At 34.7% G+C, this 25780-nt stretch overlaps 1 protein-coding gene across 1 annotated transcript in view; it reads right to left on the bottom strand.

Annotated features, from left to right (window-relative positions):
- Window positions 1-25780, bottom strand: part of LOC115240468 (atrial natriuretic peptide receptor 1-like) — a 103444-nt gene that overhangs the window by 12344 nt on the left and 65320 nt on the right. The window contains exons 14-19 of the mRNA XM_029815632.1: window positions 24714-24957; window positions 24022-24180; window positions 15086-15162; window positions 14716-14807; window positions 3832-3981; window positions 1472-1664 (exon numbers count right to left, since the gene is read on the bottom strand). Coding sequence (XP_029671492.1) covers window positions 1472-1664; window positions 3832-3981; window positions 14716-14807; window positions 15086-15162; window positions 24022-24180; window positions 24714-24957 — 915 coding nt within the window. The remainder of the gene's footprint in view (window positions 1-1471; window positions 1665-3831; window positions 3982-14715; window positions 14808-15085; window positions 15163-24021; window positions 24181-24713; window positions 24958-25780) is intronic.

Here is a 25780-nt window from a genome sequence, read left to right as displayed (position 1 = left end):
TATTTTTAAATTATATAATATTCATTTATTTAAAATTGAGAGCATATTAAAAACAAATCTTCCGCAGCTTCCGCAGATTTTTTATATAAATGAATAATAAATTGCATAATATATATACGTATAATAAATTGCGAAATTGTTATGAAGAAAGCGTAAAATATTTTTAAATTATATAATATTCATTTATTTAAAATTGAGAGCATATTAAAAACAAAGTATATAATTCTTCCGCAGATTTTTTATATAAATGAATAATAAATTGCATAATATATATACGTATAATAAATTGCGAAATTGTTATGAAGTATTACATGAAAGCGTAAATAGTAAATAAAAGTTTATGATTAATGCTGATATTCTAAAAATAAACAGAGAGAAAATAAGAATGTTTTTTTATATCTGTAATTAGAAAAAAGTAATAGAGGTCAGTAAAAGCTGTTGCAGAAAAATAGATATATATAGTCACGATAATCATACGGCTACCGTGCTCTGCACTAAGGGGTGCTTTCTAGTCTGTAAAAATATAAAAATGTTCTCTGAGAGAGAAACCAAGATACTGGCGCTTTTTTACCGGTTGAAAATTTTGCATTTTTTCGGACTCGTTTAAAACGATTCTTATTTCATTAATTAAATAATCTTGCATAAATTACACGCCTTCGCGTTTATTTATAAATTTTATTTCAACTAATCGTAAATTTTTACGTATCGTATGCGATACTTTTTCCATCGTTTCCATCGTTCTAATCTTACAAGCTATTAAATGTGAATATTTTATCAGTAGGAAGATTCAGTTCCACGCGTATGCGAGAGTAATCGCGTTCTTTTCATAGAAAATCGCTCTCGTAAGAAATCAAGGGCAATTTGTTCTCTGGAATTACCATGTTTATCTCTTTTTTTTCGCATTAACGTATCAAATATCTCACGATAGACTCCAAATAACGCCACGTGGAGTACTTTGTAAATATAGAAATATAATTTCTTAGACTTGATTTCAATGAGATACACGACGTGTGGGTTGAGCGGTAGATTATTCCGTGATGATCGTTTAGTTTGAAAAAATTGTCGGGAAAAAATGAAAAAAAAAACAATCTCAGAGAAAAGAAAAACCGGAAGAAAGTGAAAGAGGGTCGTTGAGCACAAGTTTTCTAATTGAAGAAGTCAGACTCGCGAACGGGAAAAACTTGTCGAAACAATGAACGTTTTGTCCATCATTCCGATGAAACTACCCCGGAAGAAAACTTGGATATTGTGAGCACGTCACGTGCCGTCACGCGGGTTAGCAATACTTTGTTCACGAGCAAAGGAACGAAAGTTTATCGTCATTCCACCGGTGCTGGTGCAATATATTATATATATATATATATCGTAACTTTGTTACCATCTTTTTAAATATTCACCTCTTCGACCAAGGGTCGAATCATTTCCATCGCTCTCCCGGATATGGCGGTTAAAGCGGGTCAATACCACTCACCTTGTAGACATCGAAGTTCTCGATAATGGAGTCGAAACACGTATAGAGGTCATTCAGCAGATCGACCACCTGCAGAGGCGTGCTCTCAGCCGACAGACTCGTGAAGCCCACGATGTCGCTAAAGTAGATTGTCACTTGGTCGTATGTCTCGGCGATTACGCTTTGTCCGAGGATCAGCTGCGACGCCACCGATCTGCTCGCAGAACAAACACATGCCTTTCACAGACGACAGGAAACGAAAAAAGGTCGGAGGGATAATGGACAATTTCGAGGGGGTTAACGTGGCAAAATGATTTGAACACGCATTATAGCACTCTAGTTATTTTAATTTTGATAATAAATTTGTAAATTTTAATTTTTTCCTTTTTTTTTTTAAGATATGGAAAAAAATAATTTTTTTCTTTCGCAAGCAACTTTTTTAGAAAAGATTGATTTTAACACGATGGTTTTTACCACGCGATATAAAACTGAGTTTCCAAAAGTTAATTAAAAAATGACCGTGCGCGAGATTAACGCTTCCCACACGTTCCTATTAGATTCTAGATTTAAAACGCAGTGAAAAAGTTTTAATTGACATATATATATATATAGATATATATATATATATATTCTTTCCTTTGACCAAATCAAAAAATCAACGCAGAGAGAAACTAAGGCAAATTAATAGAAATTATAGAGATCCTATACGATATAATAAACATTAACTAAATATAGTTTTATATTACAATATTAATATAGATCTTATACTTTTAAAACTCTGTGAAAATAAAAAACTATTTCATCAAAGCAAATTTAAAAAAAGCAAGTAAACCACATAAAAGGACAATTCGAATCATTTCGCAAAAATCGATTTGTGCGACACAATAATGTATCATAATGTAATATCGATTAAATGTGACACGAGATGGCTCGCTAACTATATTACTGGCCCTCGACAAAAGAGTTATCACTCACGAGGGACAAGCGATGATAAAGTTTCCGAAGCTCTCAACAGAATTTCCTCGCGCTCCCTTTTATCTTTGTAAAGTTCATTAAGTTTCGCCCACTTGCTTGCGAGGGGTTACACAGGGTATGTTTAACCGCGCACACGCCGTAAAGAGAAATATTCTCGTTTAAAAAGCGAGTAAAGCCTCTTTCGGTCGCGTATATCCGCTCTCGTTCGAAGAAAAATCTCCTCAAAGAGAAAATACTTTTGACGTGTTCGCATCGATATCACGGTATACTCGATCAACCACCGCGCTCATACGTAACGTTTTCAGGAAAATGGAAAAACCCAGTGTTATATTACGCCATAATAATTATGCCGATGACATGCCACTTGCATCGGGTTAACAAATCATTTCGAAGCTTCTTGCATTTTGCGTTGTCCTAGCCGTCTCGCGCGACCTCGTATATAATGAATTAAAACGACTCGCAATTTCTCGTATAATTAATCTTGTCGCAGTTCCGCGGATTGTATTTCTCGATGGCGCTCTTAGAAAATTGTCCCCTCCGTTCTCCGTTTTCTTATCGCTTCACACGATTTTATTCAATTTTTTTCAAATCAATTTCAATTTCAAGGTTGACCAATTTTCGATAACTCTTACCGTTCAATCGCGCCCCGTCGCGTGAGCAAATCGATCCGACCGATTTATATTATATTCGGGCCATTTCCATCGCACAATTTCACGCCGGAAGGGATTTCTCCAACCGTTAATTTACGGCGCGTTTTTGCATTTTGGTGTAAAGGCTATTTAATATCTCGATTATTATTCCTCGCATTTGCAGTAATTAGCGGTTTTAATGTTCGGTATAGAATAAGCTCTCGTGCGCGTTTGTATCCGACTGATTTACGTGCATATGTATATTAAATTAACATATTTCTACCGATAAAGAGCTAAATAATAATTCACGTGGAAAAACGCCACAGTGCTATTGCAGACGCTGGCACGAAAACAAGTAAAAAATCAATTCAAGCTGGTCACAATACATATATATAAATTTTCAAATTCTGAATATAATTTAATTAATCAACTTGTTAAAATCAATCTAATAAATAAACAATCTTATAAAATTATTAACAATACTAAAAACGTTTTAATGTTAGAAGAGAAACTCAAATAATATATCAGATAATATCGATGTATATGTAAAATAATGTATAAAACAAATATTTTTTTAGATAATAAAATACTCTTCAAATCAGGTATCTTTTACGTCAAATTTGTTCAAAGTATCTGAATATAATATAGCTATCTGAATATTTACAGCCTTCTACTAAACACGCAGAGTATACTCGTAATTCTCCGCAGCAAATATAGGCGGACAATCTTGTTCTTTCTAAGACAGCTCTCTTTTTATTTACGTTTCACGTAACTTACTTTGGTAGTAGCTGGTAAAGAAGCTCCTCGCATTTACGTTTCTCCTCGAGATAGTCCGCCGTACGTTCCTCCACCAATGTTTCTAAATTTGTGGCGTATTGTTCCATGCGAGACAGCAAATTATCCAAGATATTGCTGCTCTCATAGTCTCTGAAACAAACAAACAAACCAAGCATACTTAATATTTAATCGTGACTTCGCGAGGAGGGAAAAGATGAAAGCGAGTAGTGAGTCGCTGAAAATATTCAAATCATGATATAAAATATTAAACTGGATATCGCCCAGTGGCACAATCGGATACCAATACAGCCGAATATCAATCGTGAACAATGACGTGGAATCTTCTTCGATTTAATCCGTGAGCTATATCTACACCGCTCAATTCACGAGGAGCATCCACAATTGGATATATAGAGGATGGGATGAACCGCAATCGAGACACAGCGAGCCATCACAAAGACAATAATCCAATCGCCGCGATTGCGGTCGGACAAACGTCATGCCTATATCACGCAAGCAGGTATGAGAGACCGATATCGACGATTGTTTGTGATCTCGTGATAATCGACTCCTGTGAAAGCCGTTACCAAAGTAACCAATTTACTTACAGATTATTGAAAATCAAATCATTTGAAAATTATATTTCATATCTCGACAATCTTACAAATATTGAGATTATTCATCCCGTTTAAATGATGAAGAAAATTATATTTACATTCAAATCATTACCTTGACTCTATGTACCATAATTACGGAAAATGTTTTACATTTTTCCAACAGTAATATCGTGCTTACATATATTTCAATACAACTCCTAACGTGATAAAAAAGAATCGTCTTATTCTGGAATAAAATTCTGCATCTCTTAACAAAATGAAAATTACCAAAAGAAAATTGCGAAAAGAAGAGGCATCCATGATCGCGTTTGCTTTTCAGAAATAACATCACATCTCGACTAAGAAGCATGCAAAATTAATGAGTTGCTTTTAAGTTCAGCATTCTCTTTGACGCGAAACACAGGAAATCAAACAAACAAAAAGCTTTGTGTTTTTCCAGTAAAAAAAAAATCTTAAGATGCAATAAGAATTTAGAGGCATTACACGATAAAGACAGAAAATAGTAAAATAAATTTTCTGACAATTATTAACGAAAACTTGCAGTTGATTTATGGAAATTAATTATTTTTTAGAAGAATATTAACACACACACACACACAGAAAATAAAAAAATAAAATGAGAAAGAAAAATAATAACTACCTTAATATGTCATAGAAAATATAATTTCTGCTATTTAAAATTATCAAATTAAAAACTATGACTTCCGACCGATAGAAATACCGATTTTCCATCGAAAATGTGTGAGTTTGAAGTGCCAAGATTTTTTCGCTAACTTTTGTGAAGGAATGAACGGAATGTGACTATTTTTGATAGCAAGATATTACCTCTCAGGTCATCGGAGTGATATAACCGACCGACTGATATAACACGCATTCTTGAGGATAATAGAAAGGGCCGCGTGAAAAATATCGACTTTCGCTAGAGTACCATTTAGTCGGCGTCGAACATTCGGCCATCGATTATTCGGCCGAGCTTCGTTTGATAAAATAACGGCGAATTCGATAAAAATATTCTCCGGCACGCAGTAGCTTACGCGATGTGTATGTGTGTGTGCGAACGCAAATTTTTTCTGCAAGAGGATTACAAAATGTAGAGAATACTGAATGCGTTTGATTTACAAACTTTCTCGAATATGAAAAAGTAGAACGCGATTGTATTTTTCTTTTTCATTTAGCAATCATTCATTTAATTCTCGTGAAATGTTATTAGACATTACATTACATTTAATGTCGTTTATTTTTACAATATAAACCCTCTCTTGAAAAACTTGCTTAACACAATACGTCACATTACTTTATACATTTCTGACTCATTAAAATTCATAATGTTTTAAAACTCGCTTTGTGCATGCTACTTTACTTCAAAAGTAAGCTATTTATCGCAAAGATACATAGTAGAAGAGATAATAGTCCGTTTTTATAGCGTTTCTAATCTATGTAAAAAAAAAAGACAACTTGACCCATTTGATAAAAAAATATTACATTTGTAAGCGTGTGGTGTCCGCGATAAAAATAAGTTTAATAGATAATTCAAACACTATCGATCCGAAAATGAGGGATATTGTATTTAAATAGACAAAAATTAAAAAAGCGATGCAAGATATATTCGGCTTCAAATATATTTTAAGAAATAATCATTTATATTCATAAATATATACATATATATAATTATATCGCGAGAAATAGCTATTTTGATAAAAGCTGGCGCCTCGATATCTTTACAAATCATCAATCGTGAGAAAATCGTAGGAAATAATTATTGTATTAGGCTTCTCTTCACCCTAATCACAATGTGACTAATACGCATACATAACAGCGTCGACAGAAACAGGCATCAAACTTTGTGATCTATGTATGTATATAGCGACGCTAATATTTGCTTGCCTTGTCATTCGCGCAATGGGAATCGAACGAGTAGCATGTGAATCGCTCCGTCTGTTCGTCGTATTATCTCTCGAAATACGATAGCGACAAGTACTCCGAGATGCGATCATTCTGTACGAACAATTGAAGATATTAATCGTTTTGTAAATTGATTTATATCGAAGCAACAACTAATAAATAAAGGAAAAGGGAATAACATTAACCGGTTATTAATAATCAATTTAAAAGAGAATGAATATTTCACATATAAATTAAATATAATAATGTAGTAGTACATTTAATGTTTTGTGTAGAAGGAAAGAAATGTATTAAATATTATATTGTGTTCGCCTTATGTTCGTCGCCTTCAAATATCATGCTATTGTTTATACTTGCTGTGACCTTGTTATTCGCTCGACGAAGCTTGAGCGAGCAGGTAGGGTCGTGAAACGTTTCGTGTTGGATATTATCTCTCTAAATACGATTATTTCCTACAATGGTTACAATTAAAAACAATCAGCGTGATTAATTAATTACCGCAATTAGTGACTCATAAATATCAAGACGACGACCATTTGATAGATATTTTTGTAGATATTTTATGTGATTAATATGCTTCAAGTACGCACCGAAGTGATAATACGAGTGATTGAAATAACGAAAAGTCGTGATATAGCGTTCTCGTTTAATAATAATAGATCTTCGGGATTTTCGCGTTTAAGAAATATATATTGCGTATATACTGCGCGTATAATATTGAATTTCAATTATGTATTTTTGACGTTTCATCATGCATCTTAATTGATCATTAATTCGGCTCGCACGTTATCAGGATAAAAAGTCGCTGTCATTCTCATATATTTTTCGGTTATTGATGAAATGTCACAGGGGATGCGTCGATTCCAGTCGAACGGCATCACGACATGTTTAACTAGTTAATATAAATATTAATCCACAAATTCGGTGTTTGCACATCGTTATAATTTGTTAAAATGTGATATTTATTCGATCGAAATCTGTGCAAATGGACTGCGAATCCAACCATATTTTCGAACAAATCCGCAAATATTTATTTTAAATTTTAATTTATTTTGCTTATGTCATAGTAAATGTATAATATTATAACATAACGATTTGCTTTAAAAATACGTTAAATTCTTTTTTATTAGTGACAGAAAGATTAGTTGTTATTTTATGTATTTTATATATAAAAATAATATTAATGTTATATAATGTACAGTGTATCCCTCTTTTTTATGACAGTATATAATAGTTAATCACGTTTTATTAAAATTATAAAGTGTAAAAAAAGAGAGCTCGAATTTATCCAGTATAAAATTTACGACGCGCGAAATAGAACAACTTTATTAATAATTATGGAACTAGAAAATATTTAGATGTCGACGAGTTAATTTGCTGAACGTTAATTATTCATGTTGTTGAGTGCGTCGCTAGCACGGCTTTTTGCACTGTTCACACAAGCGGCAAAATTCGTTTCGTTCAAAACTTTTCTGAGATGTTGAATAAATTCGTAAAGTCTTTTCGCGAACTACTTTCTAACAATATTTTCAAAAGAACTATATATGTAAGGTTTTTGTTTCCTTTTCTGATCTTTTTCATGCCCTTAGAACAAAATTGTTTTAAAAGTCTTTCAAAAAGAATATCTTTTTCTTGCTTAGTTTAAACAACTTACTCTTTATTCCATATAATAATTGATATTTTTAACTGCGTTTGTGTTTTGCATTTGTAATGATATGATCCAAAAAATATAATTATTGCCATGAAGATCAATCATATACATACATATAATCGGTTAGTAATGTATTTGTATTATATTTTATTGAATTATAACAATTAAGCAATATTCCCAACATGCAATATGATTGCATATAAATTGATATTATTATCTAGAATTATATAAATATGTATTGTTTCATGTTTTCATAAATCGCTTTCATAAATGGAAAGAGCAATATAAATTTTCTCGTGCGGGTAGATAAATCCAAACTGAGAGCGAAGAAATCTGCTGCCTTACTCGCAATCCGTAACTGAAATGATACGCAAATTGTTCCACTACGCTCTGTTACAGTACGGCTATGTAATTTATGAGACGGAAAATTTCGCGGGAAATGTTCCTTCTCAGACAAAATTATATCTACGCAAAATCCTTCGACTAATCTCGTAACATTGGCAAATGTTTTCAATAACAAAACAGTAGTAAATAAAATCAAATAAAACATAGTCAATAAATATAAAACTCGTAAAAGAGAGATAGTGAATAATAATATACGTAAATTATACAAACCATAATATTGTATGTAAATTATACAATTATTATTTTTTTTTTACAATTTTGAAAAGAACAGCAAAAAGAAGTCCATGTCAGTCACTTTTGTTATCTGAAGAAATACATTCTGAAAAGGTTTGCGTGGGAAGCTCGCATTTCACTTTGTAATCTTAACATCGGGCTGGCAATTTTCGCAAGTTCGTTTTCGTAATTCCTTTACGAAATATCGAACATAATTATCTCGCTCGATCTAGTTTGCGACTTGTAGCGTAGCACACGTGCGTTAATATTAACGCCGAGCCTATCCTGGACTATATAAAGCGCACGTGCGCGTAATTATGTAGAGAGTCGCACCATATAATCGTCTTTCAAAGAGACACCGTAACTATGTTAGTTTGGAGAAATTGGTGTTCTACGCTCTCAGAATGAAGCTCAAACTCAATTATTGCAAAAAATGTCGCAAAATAATTTTACGATAATTTTCACCAATGGTTACAACCGATTAAAAATCTGTGAATAAAAAACATTCTAGATGAAGCTCGAAAGATCCAATCTACAGAAATAAGAAATAAAAATGTTTAAAAATTATATTTATTAACATTGTATCTATACGTGTGTGTACATGAACAGCATTTTTTTCTCGCGGAAAGAATCGAAGGAATTAATGACGCTTTCAAAAACGAGGATCCAATTAAATCCGTGAACAATATATAATGAGCAATTTTGAAAATGTATTCCTGTTTAAAAAAGCGAGTCTGACCATATCAACTATGTCACTTTCAAAGTTATAACTCGTTATTGAAGTCGTGAAGTCGAGCGTGAACAACGCGTACCGTATGATATACAAAGGAGAAACAAAGTGATGTTTGACATTGCACAAAAGCGAATAGAGTGTGTGCAACATGGAGCATACGTTGCATACAAGTGCACTGATAAATTGAGGTATCTATCTTTCTCGCACAATTTTTTCACTGATTCAAATTACAAGAAGACATTAAATATTTTTAAGCACATAAAAGGAAAATTCCGAAAAACAAGGAGTATCAAATTGCCGATACGAAATTAAATCTTTGTTCTTATTACACATCCATCTGATAGACGAACTAAATTTTAATCAACGAAAAACCTAATGAATATAACATATACGGACGTGCTTAGTGATCAATCGCTCCTCTTTAAGCACATCGGCTTCTGTGTTGCAACAAAATCGATAGAAACTCGTCTTCATAATGATCACAGTTTGTTATTTCATTAATGAAACGCTAGCATTACGTAGAGAGTGCCTTTCCTAGATTGATTCAAAAATGTTTTATACGAATGGATTCTTTGAGAAAAATTTGTCTTGAAAAAAACCGTCACTTGCTATTTTTCGATTCTCAAATTTAAGTCTTAATTAAAGTCTCTATTAACAAGTATATCTTTTATTAATTAAAAAAACAAAAAAAAAATTTGTTTTATTTCTTTAAATTTTAAAGCTTATATAATTCGCGTAAAACCTCTTTCAAGCTAATATATCTTTGCAACGCATCTTTTGAAAATTCTTGCTAAGGAAATATATCGATTTCACATTCGCATCGAATACACTATCTTCTATTAAAATACCTTTAATCGGAAAAAAATTTATGACTCCCGCGTGACATGTACGCAAAAAAAATAAAAAGAAGGATTAAAGAAGATACTTTCTGTAAAATGTTATAAAATATTTTCGATATCGATTTTATAGCTAGGGAAATAATATTATACAAGAGACACGAGTTTATAGCAGTTCTCCTTTGTGTGAAGGGGTATTAGATATTCTTCGCGCGCGCATTGCCACGCAGGCTTTATAGAATATGACGTGATTTATAATGTAATATCGGCACGAGAGTTATGCATAAAATCCTAAGATTTCTTACGTGGGAGTCAATCCTCGTCTTAGAGGATTTATGGATGAAAATTAAATCTCAAGGAAAGTTCTTGAGAACTATAGCCTGTCTTTAAAACAAAAATATCAACAGTAACTCGTCATTACCGCGCAAAAACCTAGTCATCTGGATACATATATACACAAGCTTGATTAAATTGTTATACTTTGTGCAAGTTTGACGATAGCATACAAGAAGTACGAAGGAAATTTCGCTCAGATGCGTGATCTATGACGCTGGCTTCCTACGTGCTTCTTTCCACTTCTCTCACGTACGCTTTACAAGTTATCTAAATTTTTTAATTCCTATTTATCTCTCAATTTATCGTTCTCTCCCTCTCTCCTTTTTAATCTCTGTAGTGCTTTGAAATTAATTTTATTGCTTTGAGATTATGCAGAAGTCATTTCCTTTTGTGCCTTTTCTGTCTTTTCTGCCTTTTGGCCTTTTGATTCTTTCGTGTACCAGAATAATTTAATAACTCATATGAATAAAATCAAAAAGAAGAAAACATATATCACATCAGAAAATAGATTCGCGAGCAAAAAAATATAATGAAAAGAAGAATATATAGAAAACATACACGAAGTTGATGCTGTCGTACTTGTCTTTTCATTTGGCCTCAATAATTTCGATACATTGGTCAAAGGAAACGCTTCGTTATCGGTGAGAGGATAATCCCTTATTTAACGACAAATTTTCTTTTGGCCTCGATCACCTGATCGTACGGAAAGGTACATAACGACGACGTTTTAAAGAGCAAAGGCGACAATCGCGAGAGAGAGAGAGAGAGAGAAGGAACGTCTCAATAATAAAAGGGAATTTTCATAAACGACGACGTTACCGTCGTCGCGAATTCAGCTCCCAACGTGCTGATGAGCAAGCGAACCTCGACGATGTTATCGTCCGTTTTAATCTACCACTGCCAATCACATTGCTCGCAGCAGCATTGAACACCGAAGCCGCTCAATGCCTTTCGTGTGCTATACATATCCGATCGCCTTTACACCGATATTCACTCGAGAGCTGCACAGAGTAACGCGTTTCAATCGAGCACGCGGAATTCGGCTTGCGCGTTTCGACGGAAAAATCGTGAGATGGAAGTTCTCGTAATATCAAGTAAGCGAATGTAATGCAAAACTATTTTGAAAAATATACGCGACGTAAAATTCATGAGAAAATATATCAGACAGTAACAGAAACGATATTTCGAATTTATATGAAAATTGCGTATTCAGCAACCGTTATCAATTTTCTCTCTTTCTCTCTTCCTTTCTGTCTCTCGCGCGCGTTTATGTAATCTCGGTTGTATAAACTTTATCAAGTGTTACGCAATATACGACAGTTTATTTCGTTAGAGGAAATTAATTGCTCAATTATTAATCCACAATAACGCAAAAGCGTTCCATTTTCGATCGATCTCTGTTTGTGGTATGTTTTCGTATATTCATGTGAGAATAGTTCGGAAACATTACTTAATATTCGCGTATTGTGCGCGAAACAATGAACTGATCCGACGGAAATGATCAAAATTTCGTCGTGTATGCTGCAAGATTCTAATATCATTCTAACTCTCGCAACTTGTTTATATTGTGTGATTATTATAAATAAATTATAATTTTAATGAAATTGAAGAATGCGAAATATATCGTGATCATTAAACGGCATTATTATTATAGCGTTTTGTCTTCAATTGAAAAGCTTATTTTTGCTACGACACATTAAATGTATGGTTAATAATATATACAACGAAGACGAATATATACAACGAATTGAATCCTATTATGCTAACATGTATATGCAACCACACGTGATAATTTGGCCTGCGGATAGTTTCGACATCAAAAAGTTTCAAGCGTGCATTCGCGAAATCCAATTACTTCAAATTTACACGTGATGCGAAAATTTGCTTTAATATAATATGTAAGTAGAACTTATATATATGTTAAGTTATTCTTTTTTATAAATATATGATATAATCAAGATTAATAGTAAAAAAGTTTTTGTTGTTATTCTGAAAAAAATTAGCTTTAAATTGATCAAAAAGTGCAGTTTTGAATTTTGTTTTAACACACTTCACAATTTCTGAATCAGCAATAAGCTTTAGGTAGGAACTTTAAATTCTCCTAGTACAGTGCAATAGGTTCCTGTAACAATCCGTAATGTTGTTGCAGCTTTAGAACTTTCACGAACAATATAGCAAACATTCGTACAAATAGGATATATTCGAATTTAATCCTTACTCTAGATGATATATTATATTTATTTAGTTGCGTATGTTATAAAATTGCGACGATTTGCGAGTATCAAATATTTAATATCTTTAAATCTATCACTTTATATACTGAATATATCATGCGATATTAAAAATATGAGACGTAAAAATATAAAAATATTGTTTATATTATAGATGTAATACGCATTCAATTTTCCATTTTTATTAAATTAATATATAATTTTAATAACAATTTTTGAAAATATATGCTTTTCTCAAATTTCTAAAATTCTCATAAAAGTCGATCACCGACCGTCGATTTAATTCACGAGTCATTCGGGCGTGAAATCATCAAAAATAAAAATAAAAATTGTCGAGTGTTTCGATAAAACTACGTCAAAGTTAAATGAGATCGAAAGCTCTCGATCAGCCGCGGCGACGAGCCGTCAACCGAAACAGCCGTCCGTCGAAGATATCGGACGAACGTTGATTAAATCGTTTTTCCCATGATATTGGAGAATCTTTATACGATTTAGATTTCAGCGCGTGGTGAAAGCAAGATGAGAAAAATTATGCAAAGCAACGATCTCATCTTTTTTATACCATTCTCTCAACTACCTTTCTCTTTTTCTATACATTTTCTCGCAAGCTCACCGTCGATTTTAATCATAAAACAACGATCGAGAATTTAAAACTTTTCATCTCCTCTCTAAGAGAACACGCTTGTCCTCAGCCTATAGCTTCTCTGAAAAAAACAATCTTGCGGATGATTCAACCGCAATTTGTTTTTTTTTTTTTTTTAATATAAATCTCGGAGAAGAGTCATCGTGCGCCTAGTAAGCGAACGCAATTTTCCTCGGCGAAGAAGAACAAATCGAGCGAAATTTCGCTCCCGGTGATTGATCGCTGGTAACACGGCTCTTTCGTTTTTTCTTCCGACTGGCACTCACTTTCCCGTCCGCTCGACACGGCCTCTTACCTTTTCCGCCTATTTCTTGGTTTACCATTCTTCCATGGAACACACTCAACCATCCGGAAGCCACTCTTTCTCGTGCAGTTATTGACCTATCGAGTTGGTGCGCCTAAACTCGTCGGTTTCTCTCTTGGATTCTCTCTGGACAAGTATGAGATGATGCATGCACAGAGTCCGGAAGGTCAATAACTATGTCAATATCTAACCAAAAGAGAAGGGGACAAAGAGAGAGAGAAAAGATGACTAGCCGCCTGCAGAAGAAGAGAAAAAAAAATACTCGCAGATATATCGCGAGTTTTGCTCTTCGGCGACGCTTTATGTCGGCACAATAATCTTTACAATTTGCCGAGTTGAATACGAACGACGAGGCTGTACGATATCACTGTGCCATAGATCGCACACAATTAGCCATCTGGCAATTCGTTCGACCTAAATCATATCCGTGAATCATCCTGAATCGTAGCAAAGACACGACTATTATTCGGCTACGTTAATATCCGAGCATACATGTACATACATACAATATTCAGTATACAATCGTCATCTCTGCTGACACCGCGATATCGAAGAAAACCGTCACGCTTATCGATATTTCCGATATACGTTGACATCCCGCGTAAATGTAATCGGCAGTCACGGTAAAAGCGACAAAACGGAAATAGCGTTAGACGGACCTCGATGATGCAGTTAATGCATTCTCTTGATAGTTCGAACGCGTTACAGTTCGAGTTTTATGGCACTCGCGTTATCGTTACGCCGGACTCGAAGTTTATCGGTGTTCTAAAAAGCGATATACGCGTTTTTTTTTATCGCGCTTGGATACGCAAGCTTTTAGCTTAATAAGAGAAAGAGAGAGAGAAAGAGAGTGGATCATTAAAATTCGCTCGAGGTCCTGCTTTCAGTTGCTCGCCGAATTACGTGACATTTCGAATGTCAGTGTTGACTTAAGCATGATTAAAAACTGCTGTCCACTAAATCACAGAAATTAATAAGGCAAACGACGTAATTCAAGCGAAAAGATTACTCACTTATTAATTTTACGAATGGTCTGCTTCAGCGCAGGAAAATCCGGTCGGTCGGCGGAATCTTGCGCCCAACATCGTCTCATTAGTGTAGCTACCTGTAAAATCAAAATTTATACTTTCTTAATTTTGAAAATTTATGCTTTTGCGTAAAAAACCATTTTAAGGGAAAAAAATAGCTAATTCGCAAATAACAAAAATTATTTACGATGTCTCTCTATTTACAATAATAAAGCGATAATTGCTAATGCTAATTTAATTATTATATGCAAATAAATCTCGTATAAATATTATATATATATATCGAAATATAAACACAAATATATGTATGCAAGCGTATTTAAAATGCTTGCTATGTAAAATGCTTGATATTTACCTCTTCTTCGACGGCAGCGTCGTCAATTACAGGTCTTAAAGGTGAACCGCCACCTCTTCTAACGCCTTCTATTATTTCTGTAACAAAGAGGAAGTGTGTGTCGTGTGGTATCAAAATTCACAAAGTAATGTAGAAAGAAAATATCTCTCCGTAAAGAGCGCAGAGGATAATCCGCTCGTCGAGCGTAAGGATATCGATTACGGCGCGCCCCCGCTACGAACAGCGTGGTAACGTGTTAAAAGACAATTAATGAAATGCCATAAAATATTCCGCAAAGTTGTAATTACTCAAAGTTGAAGCAACTCCGCACGCAATGGTGCGAACCTACTTTATCCTCGAATCAGTGAAATAGCTTTACATTACGTCGGACGGTCCGCCTAGCGCGAGCAACTTTCTCCTTCGTCCGCCTTCGAACGAGCTTCACTACTATCTGCATATATCGTTTTGAAAAGTAGCCGCTTACAAAAGCTTCACGATTCACCATTTGATCTTTTCGAATACAATGTCGTTCATATATCAACAGCGTATTGTATCCGATCCGCATAAATTTTTCAATGAGGTACGTTTATACATCTATAGACATTTCGATAAATCATGAAACTGTAATACTCTTTCTTTTATCGCGAAAATAATTTTTCCATCGAAGAGAAAAGAAGATATTGATTCCGTAACTTGGATTGATTCTGAATTTTAGATGCTCTTTTATTTGCTTAAGGCAAAATTTATTATTACTTTGCGATATATATATAAATTTATTTTCACAAAAGTTATACTACGGTACAGTGCGCGATTACACGCATGAGAATAAAATTAATGAGCGGAATTTGAGATAAAATCACCGATTAAATCAAATTAATAAATATAACAGCATTCCGCGGATGTGTGAGTTCACGTGTATAATCCAATAAAACAATTTATATTTCCAGTCACGTACATTGATTTTATGACAACTAGGAATTTTACCGGAACGTGATAGCGATCAACTTATAATAACGTATCCACGATATTTACGCTCCTGTCAAAATTATCGACGTAACATCCATTTCACAGAATCGTGGAATTAGGTAAATGGTTTTCAAGTGTCACACTAGCACACAAAAAGAAATAGAATCGAGATAAATCGATAGACAAAAGGAAGTACGGTTGTGATATTGTCTCGGTAATAACGGGATTTATATCTAACTTATATATAAAAACATACATAACTAGATTTTCCTTGTAAATTACATCGTAGTTCTTTTTTATTAAAAATAAAATTAATCTAATTATTTAATTGGCATATTATGTATACATCAATGCAAGCTAATTATCACGATTAAAAAAAAAATGATTATAACAGTACATTTTTTTTGCTTATTAAGTAATATCTCTTTAGTCTTAGTTCCTCTTTATATATAATGATATACATTTTTATGTAAAACAAAATTAATGGTTCTTTTTTGTCAAATTTATTGTTGGACATAACAAATGTATAAATAATACGAAACATTGAAATTACACGAATTCTGCAACATTTCGAATTTTGCCTAGGATGAGATTCGATAATCTATATATAGAGAAAGGAAATATTTATAAGCACTACTCCACACACAGAATCTCCAAATACGTTCTAGTTGGACTCTCGCATATCATCTATCGTCACACGTTACGCTCCATAAATTTCCATCTGCGAAATCAATGATATCACATTTCCGTCAAAAAAAGACCAAATGAAGAAAATTAAAAAGACAACGTAAAAAATAATTGTGTTAAGAAACCAATAATTATATCCACAGTAAAAACATATAAAAAATACAAATATGCATCTCAAATATTTATCTCAAATTGATTTTCCTTAATTATAAAAAAATTTATAACATATCTCCAAAGATACTAACAAATTTTAATATGTAAAACACGCCGACGTTCATTAAAAGCAAAAGTTCATTGAAATTCGGAATTCATTGCAAAACTGTCAATCATTTCCATGCAATTATAATTACAATCATTATTCATCATTGCATATTTTGCGAAATTTCTTTGACAATGTACAATCGGTATAATTTATAATATATGTACATTCCACTCGAAATATCTCTCATGACGGAACTCACGCTGTGAAAGCATTGCAAAACTGTCTAATTTTGTCCGAGGTCAATATCGGACGTTATATTCCGACGGATTCGTCCTCGAGTGGGTGGCGCCCGCGTAAGTACGCTCAAGATGTAATTGATTGGGTATCGAATTCGATCGCGGCGCGACGGGAAACTAAATCCGCGTCGCCGTCGCGCAAAAAGGACACGTACTGTGCCTGTAGATGTCCTCGAGGTATATGCTGCAAGACTCGCAGTTGAGGGTGCAGTGAGGCCTGCGGACCTCGAGCAGGGGACTGACGGCCCTCCTGGGACTGGCCCCGCCGTCGGGACTCGTCCCCGGCATCGGCGGCAAAGACAGACTACTCGTACTCGAAGTGTTACTCCTCTCCGCCATTCCGCCTTTGTCCTTTGGTCGTCGATCAAGGGAGAACCAAACTGTCTCGCCGGACAGCCCTTGAAAATTTATCGTCGCGATTTCTCTTTCCAATCTCGCTTTCTCTCTTGTCTCCTTTTTCTTCCATTAACCTTGCGATTTTGCCACGTGCGCGTGCACGCGTGCATGCACGAGGCAAAAACCGTATTATACATTCGTCGAATCGGCATATCCGACAATACGATGGAATTTCATAGAATAGAAAATCATAGAATAGATAGAAAGAACTTATTATACATTCGTCGAATCGGCATATCCGACAATACGATGGAATTTCATAGAATAGATAGAAAGAACTTGTGACTCGCGCGAATACATTTTCGGAATTCGAGATAGTCGTCCGCGCAATCGCGAAAATGTAAGGTTGAACACGTTAATATAATAAATCATGTGTAGAGAGTTAATTCGTGAATGTATCGTATCGCTTTTTGATGAACGGAATTGGTTAAAAAATGATTTCCGATCGTTGTGACGCGAGTTGAAAGAGGAGAATATAAATATAGATAGGAGAAAAGAAGGGCATTTATGCTCTTTGGACCATGTCACCAAGAGCAAATATAGAGGATGTGGGCAGATACAGGTTGTATATCTTCGCGTGAATGTTATATGTCATGCTGTTACACAATAATTTTGCGGATTGTATTGTACAAGTAATATCTACCGCGTATTTTCATTTTTCCTACACGTGTATTTATCTTTTTTACAATATATATAAAATTTAACAAAAATTTAAATCATTAAAATATCAATAGGTAAATTTATATCACACACTTTTTGGAGAGAGAGAAATGCAATTATATTCAAATATATATATATACCTATATATCTATAAACGGGCATAATGGCATATTTTATTTGTTTATCTTCGTATCAGGGCTACAAGCATATTTGTGTGCGGAATTAATTTTCTTTACCGTTTAAAATATGCAAAAGAAAATGGAGAGTATTCAACGTCTTGCGTATCCGCACAGACTATTAAAACGTTTACCACACTATTCTCTTTCCAGAATGCATGTATAGTATATATTTACTTTATGTCGATTAAAAGCTCACATTACTTTGCGACAAGTTAAGATAATATTTATAAGGTATCCTGTGCATTTTGCAGCTTCTCATTCTTTTAAAAATCAAATTATCTAATTTTCTTTAATCTCTCTAATTTTGATTAATATTATTAATAATTGCTTACAATTGCTCATTATTATTTCCATGACGATCAAACACTTCACAAATGACAGTCGTGATAACGATTAAAATAAATGAGTAATTAGCAAATGGAAATTCATTAAAATTAACTGACATTTCCACGAAAAGCGATTGTTTTGTTAGACTAAAAATATGGGTAATATTTAACATTTAACAAAATCTATCCCACGCGACATACTAATTTCATTTATAAAAGTTATGTTACATACAATTTTCTAATTAATGAAGTTGTTACCCGAAAGGCATTTTCGAAGCGCTCGTGCATGAAATGACAGCGCGATGATTATCTCAAAGTTTAATTCGCATATAATGATATTATAAGAGTGATTTATTTGATAGAACTTTGCCGGAAAGTTATGTCTCGATGGCCTTGGATCGTCGCTCTCGACTTTGATTTTTTCCCCGCCCAACTTCTTCCCACATCTCTATCCGATCATTTTACGACCAACGACCCTCTTTTCGTTTCACGAGGTCATTGCTTTCGATATTTTGCTGAAAGAGACGCACCAATTTCCGTGAGTATAAACGCGGTTGTTAGAAACAGATTATATAATCGCTGTTTAATTTATCATCTTTGAAAACTTGAAAGAGGATAGATTTTCTCACACGGCCACTTCTAACTTTAAATGGATAAATAAGAGACTGAAAGTAAGAGATAACTAAAACTCAGCAAGAGAGAGAGCACATTTTCGAAAGCGAACAAACTTGAGGAGAGAGTAACAAACCGTTTGATTGTAACACTTAACGAGCAAATAATTCTCTTTGTCGCAATTAACAGTGAAAAACTTTCCGGAAGTCACGCGGGCAGGTCATTCGATCGTTGCTTCCGAAGTCTAAGTGCTACCTTCGCTGTCTCTCTCTCTCTCTCTCCCCCTCTCTTTCCTTAACACGGGTTTTCGACGCATTCAAGCACACGCGCGTTTCTCTCGCTCCATCCCGGCCGGGTCCACTCCGGGTCTTTGCCTTTATGGCACAATCGACCCCATCGAATTTTGCTCTTGTATTACGTACACCGGGTTTTAACTTCGACCGCACCATCGGTTACAGGAGACACGCCGTATTTTCCACAGGAAAATACACGCGCGTCTGCTGAATAACAAATCGTTTAAGAATGAGGGGGGAAGAAAATTGTTTCCCTCGTATTGCTTCCTCTTGTCGGTTTTAGCCGAACACGTCTTGCCGAATTAATGACCGCGAGCTACGAGCTCGTAACCTCGATTCCACCGTCGAGCGAATTAGCGCGAACGCTCTTCACCTAGTTATTTCGCAGGAAATAAAGCCGGGATGTGAGTGAAGTATTCACGAGAGAGGTACGAGAAAGATGTGTTCGACATCTCGTTAACACGGGGACATAATTATAATTATTATATAATATAAAATGTATATAATGTCCATTTTTACTTCTTAATACACATTTTTCGATCGTTTTTACACTTTTAAGCATTTTTATTTTTACTTTTACGAAAAATCGTGGATATTTACATTAAAATTCTAGATATAAAAATTTGAAGCGATTCTTCATTGTAAGCGATAAAAAATTACAAATATTCTTTATTAAAAAATTCTTCACAAAAATCGTTGTCTAAATAAAAAATTTACTTCCCCCCCCCCCGACTTTATATATAAATGCATATAATACTCTCATTTAAAGAGAAGTTATATTCTCCCCAAGGAAATCCTCGGAAGTACTTTTTTTCATCGCGGTTGCATAAATAAAGATGAGAAACTTCGGACATAACGAAAGGTAGAAGAACATAAGAGAGGAAGATAAGAAATAGACATTTAAATGCATTGTAATTTCACACTATCGTAAGCATATAATGCGCATAGCAACAGCAGAATAAACGGAGAATCTCTCTATCGTGATAAAAACAGATACATATGTATATCTAGAGCGATATACACGGCAAAAGAATAAAAGTTTCGTTTGCGCGTGTATGCGCAAAATGGCAGAAAACAGAAGCGGAAAGTGTGTGTGCTTGCGGCCGGTGAACTCGAATGTGATGGAACGCGCGACTCCGTTACGACCCGTCTGATCCGTTGTACGATGCATCACTTGCCGGATCACTACGAGCACTATCTCCTGGAGATCTCGGTCGAGTCTCCCCTAAGTCTATCGGCAGATCGTATTCGCGTAACCGATGAAACCGCATAGCGTGTGACACGACGGTCGAACGTAAAGTTAAATCTGTGATCAGTGATTCAGGTAAACGGATGATCCGACTCCCGCTAATCCGAGTCGTAAGTTGATATCAGAAACTCCATAAATTGGAAGTAAACTTTTAGTCCCGCGGCGAGTTAACACATTTAACGGTTTATTTTATTTAACAGAACGAGAGAGACCGAGTTATTTTCTTTAACATCATCAAAGATTTACTTTTAACTTCGTCAGTGAGAGTTCACTTTTACACACAATCGCAGACCTTTTTTTTTCTATTTCTCTCTCTCTCTTTCTTTTTTTCGAATAGAGTATCTCCAACACAATTAAAGATATATTTTTTCTCTTTAATATAGTTTCTTCTCTAACCTTTCAGAAATTTATTCCCTTCAATGGTAAAACTTTAACACAGTCGGAGCTCTATTTCCTCTAGCGGGGACCCTCTAACACGGTCAGTGGCCTCTTTTCTCTAATACGGTCATCGGGATTTATTCCGTGCGCATTTTCCTCACGTTCCGCTGCGATGAAACGATAATTGCTTTCGCGTGGCTGTAACGCGGATATTAAACGAAGGTACGTCGACCTCTGCAGACTCTGTTTTTGTATTTCAAAATCGATATTATGCCGATGACGATTAAACGATGATAAAACATGCGAATGATCTGCAAAGGTTCACGCAACGTCACGTTCGCGTGATCACAAATAATTAAAAAAAGGGAAAGAAAGAAAGAAGGAAAAAACACAACGCACGGTATGCACGCACATTGTTGTCGGATATGCCGCTCGGCAAGGAATCTCTCTTCATTTAAAACAACACGTACGACTCCGTTATTAGGCCGTAAATTCGGGCATAAGTGGTGCCCGCTGGTTTCACTCGCCAAGAATGTGTTTATATATTGGAACGAAGAGAAAGGGTAAGAGAAAGAGGAAAAAAAAGAGAGAGAAAGCGATATCGAGATGAATCTCGGCGGAGCGCGCGCGACAGCCGCGTGCGTTCTAGGACGCGTAAGAGCCTCGACTGAGCTTTCGGCATGCTCCTATGGAACTCGCGACACATTCCATCCTGCGATCGATCCTCGTGGACAAACCGACAGCTTGCGAGCTTGCGAGAACATCGTTACCGATTGTTCGCCCGTCGATTCTGCCTGAAGAAACTCGAAACGCGGCGAGCTTCGACGGTAAAACTCGGTGGTTCTCCCGTCTGACCATAGAGTATCGATATCCACTGAGAGCTTTGATGAATTTGATCTCAATATCACGGATGCGATATCGGATTATCAACGCGTCTCGCTACCCTCCGGAGAAAAAGGTCATCGATCGGACCAAGACGTGCTTGCAAACTGCGTTACCAAGCCCTGTTTTCATCTCTTATCATATTACCCGATAAGATATCTGCGTCAATAAGGATTTTTTGGATCGCATATATATATTTATGACTTATTTAATTAATATTTCTATTTTATATTTTGTCAACAGAAATTTGAAGGCAGAAGCAAAATTAAATGTTCTCTATTTTTATGCAGTCAAATCCAAATAAGAAATAAAACTTTGACAGATCATTGGACAATAATCTCCCCAATTTCATATTCTTGAATTTTGACAATACGTAGTGCAATCTGTGCGACGATGGATATATTTACCTTACACGATTTAAACAGCACATATCACTTGCTATCTGTTTATCACGTGCTCGACTGTCGATAACAGACTGTATAGATTCCAACGGGAGCTTGCAAGCTCGCCGTACCAATCAATAACATTCTTTGGGAAACTTTAGTAAGCCCTGATACTCGCTTGGCGGCCGATAAAATGGTGAGCAAAAAACTCTGTTTACCAGCAGGCAAAGAGCTCTTTTAAAAAATTGATTATAAAAGTAAAAAAAATATTAAGTATAGATCTTTTATAATATTTATGCTATCATTATTAATTCAAATTATATTGGAGAGATTATGTAAAAAAAAATCGTCACTATAAATTATATTATATAAAAAGATTTCATGAAAATACAATCTAGTTTTTCTCGCATAATTTAAAGCTTTCAAAAGAAAAGTATTTATCATCAAAATCTCTTTGATAAATCGAAAAAATGCTGAATAACTAAAGTCGCAACACGCGATACGTTTGCAATCTCGTATCGGGGAAAGTACTATAATTTCTGCTATATGTTTTGCAGCTCGCGTAACGTGAAAAACTGAGAATTATGTCGTCATTTATTAGAATCTATAGATTATCGTAAGCCAAATCCTAACATGCGAGCTATTACGAATCGCGTCACGCGACGGTAACGTATTCATGATTAATCTTTAAAACATACATACATCTGACTCTAGAAACAAGGGCACAAAAAGTCGATATTGTGTGTGTGGTAGAGTATAAGTAGTTCCATATCGTGCACGAGATTAAAATTTTTCCGTTAATCACACAGGGTTTAAAAAACCCTAAAGGTAAAAGAGAAGCGAGAGCGTTTGCAAAAATGACTGCCGGTACTTCGGATAAATAATCACCTCAATTTTAATCCATTTTGTCCGTCATTTAATTCATTTCCACCATAAATAGTAAAATGCATTAAGCATTGTTTATCGAGGCTTTCTCTAGACCGTTGTTATGAAGCAAAACAACGCATTATTGTGTTCACAAGAAACATAACATCTTACCCTTCTGGTTTTTATCATTCTTGCGATAATATTGAAATTATAATAATTTAGGCAAGCTCAATTTCTAATATTATAAACACATGACAATAAGCTCCGTATATTCTTTAATTAACGTAATATATATTTTCTTATATTAATATAACAAAACAAAAACAATTTACTTGTAAATTTATACAAATTTCGATCTCTACCGCTGCATCATCTTTTCTAGATAATAAAAACATAATATATTGCACAATCAAGTTTATCTTTCTGTTGTTTATTCTAGTAACTGTGATGCAAATTGTACATATCTAAGATACGATATTAAAGTAGGCCGTCTTTGTTACAACGCCGTCGCGTTAAAGAAAACACGACAAGAGGCAATTGCATGTACCTCGCGATTATCCCGAATGACGTTAAAGACTCACCCTTCGGAGAAAGGTTGTTATTGTCTCCCAGGTAGAATGGCCCTTGGCGCATCACGATCTCGTGAACGATTATAGCGAAGCTATATACATCGCCTTTCTGAGTGCCCTCGGGCGGCCGTCTTTCCATTCTCAGCAACTCTGGTGCTGTCCAAAGCTGTTCTGCAAATACCAAATTTCCTGCTCTAAAAAAAAAAGAAAAATCGAAGTGCCCGAACGATTCAATCCTTTTTTCTATTTTTTTCGTTTTTGTTTTTTTGATTTTTTTTTACATGTTTTGACCGTTACTGCAAAAACACGAATATTATACATCACAAATATGTAGACAAAAATACAAAAGTAACGTCAAGATAAAAAATATTCATTGTTCAAAACTCCCGATATACGTAATAAACCATTAACTAAACAAATATCTTTCTGCAGTACGTATACTTTATCATAAATATATGTGCATATATGAATGTGTGCGCAATGAAATAACCATCTTCAAATACTGTTCAATCGCGCAATCAGGAGTTTTGTACGTTTACTCCAAATATTATCTCGTTTCTCGCTCGCGTTCCCTCATACATTCTTATTTTTGCTCGCGTTATCCGCACGCGCTTGAAAAATATTTAACGTTACAACTACGTTTCTCACGAAAAAATACCATCGCACGCGCGCTTGAATGTATAGTTTAATCCATAAACACATACTTCTCCAATAAGCGTAGCTGTTTCTGTCGACGTCCTCCTCCGCGTTCGTTCTTCTGAGCTCGTGCAAGCCAAAGTCGGCGATTTTCAGGACGAATCGCGAATCGACCACGCAGTTTGAGGACTTGAGATTACCGTGACTTTTGACCTCCGATGCGTGGAGATACGCCATGCCGCGGACGATATCGTGTATCAGGGATCCCCTGAACACGCGATCGAGCTTTATCTGCTCGTTCTCCAGTATATCCTGCCCAACAGCAAAAGATAAATATAATAAGGCGCGTTTAAATCCACAAGATCGATTCCTATATAACTTTATATCTCAATCAATTGCTCCAATATATCGCAGGCTTCAATAATATTGTTATAGATACATAAATATTGTTATAGTTATATAAATATACGTTTGGTTTTAATAAAAATATTTATACATATATATACACACATATATATATATGTACGGTTTCTCCGACCAATTATATACAAATCTACTTTTATTCTTGTTAGTAGAAACTGCAACTCGAGCAAAGTGATGATGATTCAATCGAATACTTAAAGTTCCAGCATAAGATAAGACAAGTATAAAGTGGAGCCCTTTTGTTTCGTACATAGAATGCTTGCGATGCACAGACGAACGCATTAACGGTATGTGAGCACTAGCTTGTTAGTGCAAATTCCTTCTCCAGATCAAAGCACGTGTACATATGTGTGCTTGTATGTTGCACACCGTTTCAATATTATATAGATAATATATAATATTATAGACTCGACAATATAGGTTACAATATGATTCATGTGACAAATTAATAACAAATATTCTAACTAATATTAAGAGTTAAAAGAAAAATCATTTCATTTTTTTCCATTTTCAATATTATAATTTTCAATATTATAATATATCTATTTAATAAGCTTCTAATTAATATTCTGTTATCAAGTTTCATTTAAAATTAATTAATTCAATCAATTATAAACCCCGGTGCTTTGATATTTTATATCGATATTATTCGATATTATTGAAAATTCTCCAAATTCGCAGATTGTAATTAAGATTAAATTCGAATTGCAAA

The sequence above is a fragment of the Formica exsecta genome, unplaced genomic scaffold, assembly GCF_003651465.1.
Source record: "Formica exsecta isolate Colony F162 unplaced genomic scaffold, ASM365146v1 scaffold117, whole genome shotgun sequence".
Classification (NCBI taxonomy): domain Eukaryota; kingdom Metazoa; phylum Arthropoda; class Insecta; order Hymenoptera; family Formicidae; genus Formica; species Formica exsecta.
Note: the sequence above shows the minus strand (reverse complement) of the source record. Positions and strands in the feature narration are given on the sequence as shown.